At 37.4% G+C, this 6,901-nt stretch overlaps 1 protein-coding gene across 1 annotated transcript; it reads right to left on the bottom strand.

Annotated features, from left to right (window-relative positions):
• Positions 1-734: 734 nt before the first annotated feature.
• On the bottom strand, positions 735-3,810 carry LOC119694594. The gene is made up of 4 exons (XM_038121312.2): positions 3,313-3,810; positions 3,006-3,090; positions 2,834-2,925; positions 735-2,623 (listed from the first exon to the last, which is right to left on the bottom strand). Exons 1-4 carry the CDS (start codon positions 3,625-3,627, stop codon positions 791-793), a joined length of 2,325 nt encoding a protein of 774 aa, XP_037977240.2. The 5' UTR covers positions 3,628-3,810; the 3' UTR covers positions 735-790.
• Between the last annotated feature and the right edge of the window lie 3,091 nt (positions 3,811-6,901).

Genomic DNA, 6,901 nt, shown 5'->3' on the forward strand with positions numbered 1-6,901 from the left:
TCAATTTAAGTAACAAAAAAACTAACATTTTACACTGCGGCTTTTCAGAAAGAGCCTTTTTCACGGCGATATTTTATGCAAAGCTTTGGTTTTATCCCGGTGTGTGATTCCACTCTCTCGCCGCTGCTGAGCCGCAAAGCCTCCTAAGTATGTAGTATCCTTTGTTCACATTTGAAAAAGTATTGTAAAGTGTATTTAAACCGTCGTTGGCTGATAAAGCAACAGTTTTAGGGCTGATTTTTCAATGGTCAGATAAAAGTTATCTGAGGAATAATGCTTATGCTGTCGCGTCAGAATGTTTGTATTCGACAGTGACAGGGACAATTTTATTCCTCAGATATCATTTATCTGAGGCCCGGGTCTCCTATTTACGCCGTAGGTCGCGTCCAGCGTCACGCCGTAGGCCGCGTCACGATGCTCACTATAGAAATGTACTGATGCGGTCTCCCTCACACGCCGACGTTGGCGCTTAGACGCCGTAGGTAGGCCATAGGACGTTGATCAAGTCAAAGTCGGACGCCGCATATAGCATAAAATAGGAGACCCAGGCCTGACTATTGAAAAATCAGCCCTTAGTAGCTTTGAGTTGTGCGATGTTATTGTATGTAGTTGTAAACGGATGGACTGTCCTATTTGAATGATGTGTTTGTTTTAAAGTTTGTAATCAAAATTAAAATCTTTAACAATCCAGTTAAGTATAAACCCTAGCCTAACATTGAAAAATAAAAAGAAAATTTGAAAGAGTGTAAAAATAATGCCAAATTTTATTTAACCTTATAAATACAATATGTTACCAGAATTTTGTAATATTTTTAGTCCTGTTACCCATGATTGTTCTTTTCAAAGCCGCTTCTCTCTCAGCTCTTAATTTTTCTAAAGCTTTCGATCTCTCTGCGTTGCCATCCTTGATAATTCTTAATATCTGTACCGTTTCTTCCTTTTTCCTTCGCCAAGGCATTGTTGATAGACAATCTAACTTCATAAAATCTGCCAACTTCTGGTTTCTCATCGTATTTATTGAAAGTTTACTAACTGCATTAGACATTTGTTGATTTTTTGCAATCTGAACTGAAGGTTCATTTGACGTCGCTGTCGTGGGTACTTTTCGCTTTGATTTAACTACCACTTTCCCTTTCCTTATCTTCTTTGGATTATAAGCACAATGTTTAGTGTTAACATAAGCAGCATATATAGTTTCACGCTTTTTTGGCCTTTTTCGACAGAGTTTCTTGACTTTATTATCTCTTCGATCACTGTAATCCTTTGAATTTGAAGACCATTTACAAATGCTAACTATTTCTTGAGACTCTCCAAGAGGTACTGGATCCCGTTTTTCTTTTTTATCGAACAATTCATTTCTGCCTTTTAATCTAGGTTTTAATGGCATATAGTTGTCAACTATACTCTTAGCTACTCTTTCCCCACTTTTATACCTTCTGTGCCAAAGAGTGGTTATCCTTTTATCGTATTTCAAACCTTTGGTCCAGTTACACTCTTCTGTTATAGTATCATTCGAAGATGTTGATTGTATTAGTGTATCTACGGAACTTTTACTCTCAATACTCACTGTTTCTTCAGTTTCCTCTTCAACCGTGGACGATTCCACTTGCTTATTTCTCTTACTTTTTCCAGTACCATATTTAAATTTAGATTTTTTTATGTGAGTACTATAAATAGCATCTTCTTTTTTGTTTCTTTGCCAAGGAAATGAAAATCTTTTATCGAATCTAAAAAAACTTCTTTTTTGACTATCTGTGGAAGATACCGTTGAAGAACAGGTGTTTGTTAAATCAAAGCTGCTGCTCGATCGTATTTCTGAACTCTCTACTTCTGTGTTTGGTGTTGAGCTTTCTTCTGGTGTATCATCAGAATCATTTTTTTCGTTTACTGATGTCTGTGATGTGTATATTTCCAATGTATTGGTTTCATTTGCAGTATCATATTCAGAAGAAGTGTCTGGTTCAGACTCTTCTTGCATTGTACCAGGATCGGTAGACGCGTAGCTGCCTGAGCTGAAAATGGATTCGTAAGACATTTCTTCTTCAAAACTCACAGTGTCAAAAGATTCCGACGAAGAAAACCGTTTGTGTTTCTTCTTTTTCTTAGTTTTTCTGTTTCCTAAGCTTATAATAGAGCTCGATGAATTTAGTGTATCTAGTTTTGATTCAGAGCTGGATTCGAAAATGCCAGGACGTCTACAGATGGAACCCCATAATAGGGTTGAATTCGATAATTCTTTGCTTATTTTGCCTGTTACGTTAGACGTACCGTCGCTTAAACTTTTAGTTTCACTTGAATCTATAGTGGAAGAATTACTTCTTTGGCTATTATCCACATCGTAACTACTGGTTTCTTTTCTTGGACTTGACTCTGAACTAGAATCACTGATACATTTTGTTAATTTAATTTGTTTATTACACTTTTTCTTTTTCCGTGTGTGCTTACGATGCATTGTATTTACCATCATACTATACACGTAGAAATCATCTGTTTTTAAAATATTTTTATGTGTATATGTTTCACTTTTTCTTGTCCTTCTTTTACTTGACGAAGACAGGACTATGCTGGGTGGTCGTGACGATTTCTTTTCACTGGAGTTATTTTGATCCCTCCTATGATCAGACTGAAATATATAATATAATTTAAAAAAGTTAAAATAAAAGTAATTCGCAAAGTAAAAATATATCATCGAATCTCGAAATTAAATTGTACAGATATTATTCAGGAGTTAGGGTTTATCATTTGTCATTTGGAACTGTGCTGAAAAAATACTCCATGTATACAAACTTAAGGCATCAAATTTAATATAAATAAGCAATTAGTTTATACCTACCAAAGAGTCAGAATGTATAAGGTTGACAGCTTTCTTTACCGAAGACGCAATAATATCCATGGTGTTTTTATGCAGCTCACATATACCAACATCTGAAATAGAAATGAGTTTAGACTTCATATATTATAAATGCAATTATCTAAATTTATGATGATTTTTGTTGTTAACTTACATATGCCCGTGTTGGTCCATGATGAAATTGGAAATGTATTTATTTTATAATTCAAGTTCCACTCAATTGGCTTTATCATTGGCATCTGAAACAAAATTAAATTCGAAACATAAACATGTACCTACATTATATTAACATTGTATTAAATCGTAAATACTTCACAATAGAGGTAACATTGCTTCATTGTATAAATATCATGAGAGTCGTTACGATAGGTATTATGTTCATTAACAGATGCGTTTGTGGTAGAGTTAATATTTTACTCTTTATAAACTTTACGTATAACATAAACATTAAAATCACCAACCTGTTTCACTTCTTCTTTAGCAACAAAATAGCATATCGACACTGCAGCGACAAGAATATACGTGACAACAGATGCCACGAAGATCCAATAACACTCGGAAACGTCACAAATCTTCAGCACCATTTCGGACATCAGACTGTTAGAAATCTGGCACGACAATAACATAGCACAGACGAGGGGCAAGAAGACTAGAGCACAAAGGGTAGTGGGGGTTCCATGGGGGGATAGGGCTCCAGATTTATGCTTAGGCCTTGGGTATTGGTAGCCCAGGTCCACATAGCTGTCAGGGCGAGGTGCCTCCGCCCCCAGCATCATGCCACAGGCCCAGACACCCTCATATTCCTCACGAAAATTTCCTCCTATCACTCCGGCAACATATTATCACGCAATAATTTTGATGTTCACTTCAAGATTTGAATTTTTAGTCAAAGATATTTTTTGACAATCTGTTTATATTTTTTCATTTTTCCGTGACAGTTTCGTCTTGACGCGGCTTATTTAATTTTATTCAGTTGTCGTTGATTATTATTTTTAAGACATTAGAAGTAAGGAGGTGCGTTTGTTGTTTCGTGGTTATTAGAATAAGGGCCTGTTCCACAATGTCTGGGTAGTGGCTACCTGTCGGGTAAAATACATGCTGTCACTCTCTGTTATTATTTTTTTGACAGTGACAGCATCAACTTTACCCGACAGGTAGCCACTACCCAGACATTGTGGAACAGGCCCTAAAAATATTGAAAGAAATTTCACTAAGAATAATGATGATGACGAAGGTTCGGTGGTTTTGCCTTCGGTAGGGTAAGGTTTGGGTAAGTGCTGCTCTTATATATCTAGTGCAGAGATCCATGTTTGATACTTGGCTGGAAAATCTAATTTTACCAGGTTCTTATTTATGTTAAATGTTGTAAGGTAAATTGTTACTTTCATGACCTCAAATCTCAAACCTTATTCAACCCCATGAGATTTTAAAACGGCGTCACAAAGCCAAAGGTATGAAGATATTCACTAACTAACTTTCTTAAGACGCCTTAAGCACGTATAGTTACTTCTTTAAAACTAATTCCACAGCTACTGGAGGGTCACTCTATATGACGAAAAACTGAGTTTCGGAGCGCTGATGTGCGAGTCACGACTCTATCTCGTTGTGTTAAACGTGCCGATTGTAGTCATATCACAAGTGTTGTCAACTCAAATCGCTAGCGTAATTCTATAGCAATACATCTTGATAGCGCCCCGGTCATTTGTATCGACTTAAGTCGACAAAACTGTTGATAGAGTAACCCTTCCGACAGAACTGCCGCGAACATTATTATGTATGAGTCAGTCTTACTTCAGTTCTCAAGTGTAGTGGGAATTTTAATGAGATGCCAGACCAAGTTGTAATATCCTCGGTTTTTATGATTAGCAGTAATAATGCGTATGCGGCGAGCTAGTTTTTGGTTTATGACTAAAATGCTTCTTTGGCTGTTTCTTTGACTTGAATTTTATTCTAAAGGCCTCTACACACCAAAGCCGCTGACCCGGCGGCATAGCCCGGCGACCTAGTGCTGGCGGGTTAACATAGTACAAAATGAGGCATGATTGTACAAAATGAGGCCGGCGGGTTGAGCCGGCGGCCTGAGCCGCCGGGTCAGCGGCTTTGGTGTGTAGAGGCCTTTACGAGCTAACGTACAATGAAAAGTTTCATAGTGATATATGGAACGCCAATGGCAGGTGGAACTTTTTAAACGCACGTGAGTCTACTTTGCATCTACTTTCGAGACACTGACGACAGTCGTGGTACATAGGCCGCGCGCGGTACGGAATAGTACCTACATTTGATACCTACGATGCATATTAATATCTGCTATTTTTTATCCGCGAACTAATGTGATGCGTAATATTTATGCAATATGACATGATCGAACGTTTAGTGTGGGACCCACTCCGGCCCAGCTTAGTTTGGAAGACTGAGGACAGAGTGTCACTTCGCTTCTGGTCTATCTATGCCCAGCACCGGTAATGATGATGACGATGACGAACGAACTCTATTGAACTCAAACTTGCAAATTCTAAAATTTCGGTACGGGATCGAAGTGAGAGAAAATAGTGTTTATCATAACCTATGATTATTATTTCCTAACCAAGTAAGTAGGTAGGGATTATTGAATAAAATGTATCCGCATCAGCACTCATCCGTTTCTCCTGTACTTCCTGTGGGTTGACTCGTAGAAAATGCTTTTAGCATTATGTCCACCCTTTGTACACTTATTTATATATTTGTGCAATAAAGGATTAAATAAATAAAAAATTCCCGGACCGATAATGTTGACAAGAAAAGGCTATAGGGCCGGGGTAGTATGGATCATATTGCTCAGCGCTTAATGCTAATGCGGAAATCAGTGACAGAAAATGAGGGCAATAAGGATCTAGGGTTGGTCACCGTGGTGACGGGATTAGCCAGTCAGATTAGCGCCAGACGCCAACTGCTCAGGGTACATCGGACGTACACATGTGATACATCACCCGTAGAGGCTCCTTTGAGATGACTATCACACTGCACAAATATATAAATATGTGTACAAAGGGTGGACTTAATGCTGTGTCGCGACACCGGAGAGCAAGTTGGGCAGTCGCCGCGAGACTTTGCAGACACCCTCTATATTAGTTATTTATTACTGTGCGGGGGTGTTTCTGCTATTTATTCGGAATAAATAATTAAGATTTAACTTAAAGATAAATTAACTGCTCTTTCTTCACACATAAAAGTAACCTCTTCCCAAACAAAACTTGTATGAACATTGACTAAAAGAAAATGGGGTACCTACTAGGGCATGCAATACCGCAATACCGGTATCCGTAATACCGGGATCCCGGACAAAATCCCCGCTTTTTTCAATACCGGTATTGAAAGTTAATACCGGTATTGAAGTAATACCGGAATCGGACTTTTTTAGGCTATAAATAAAGCGTTTAAGATTTAGTTAGCCTTGTGTTCCTATATACTGTGAAAGCGCACTTGTTCCCAACCGTTTAATGCAGTTTTCGGCTGCTAGAAATCTACTGTTGACCATGCGTAAACCGGCACCGGATGTAAAAAAATAATTTATTTTAAAATTTAAACTCTAAAACTTAATTCTCGTAAAAATCTACAACTAAATACAGAATATGATTGCATTTTCTTGTTTTATTTTGATGTATACGACCTTTAAACACAGTATATGCCATTTATTAGAAGGAAGTCTAATACCGGTATTAATACCGGGATCCCGGTATTGAGTTGTAATACCGGAACTCAATACCGGTATTGAAAATTGTTCCGGTATTGCATGCCCTAGTACCTACATTATGAAAACCACAGTTTAGTTAACTATACATAAGTACAACTTTATGTATAGTTAAATTGATCCATATCTCATTACTTACTAATTAATTGTATATTGTAAAAGATTAGATGGATTTATTAACACTGCAAAAGCGAATTAACAATACGAGCAAACTTGAATTCTTATAGAATTAACAAATATTAGATATTTATGTGAGCTGTCACCGGAACAGATAAGTTTGTGGCACTGTACCAGTCATCGGTAGATAAAGTTATTGAAACTGG

Source organism: Plutella xylostella, chromosome 4, assembly GCF_932276165.1.
Source record: "Plutella xylostella chromosome 4, ilPluXylo3.1, whole genome shotgun sequence".
NCBI classification, from domain to species: Eukaryota; Metazoa; Arthropoda; class Insecta; order Lepidoptera; family Plutellidae; genus Plutella; species Plutella xylostella.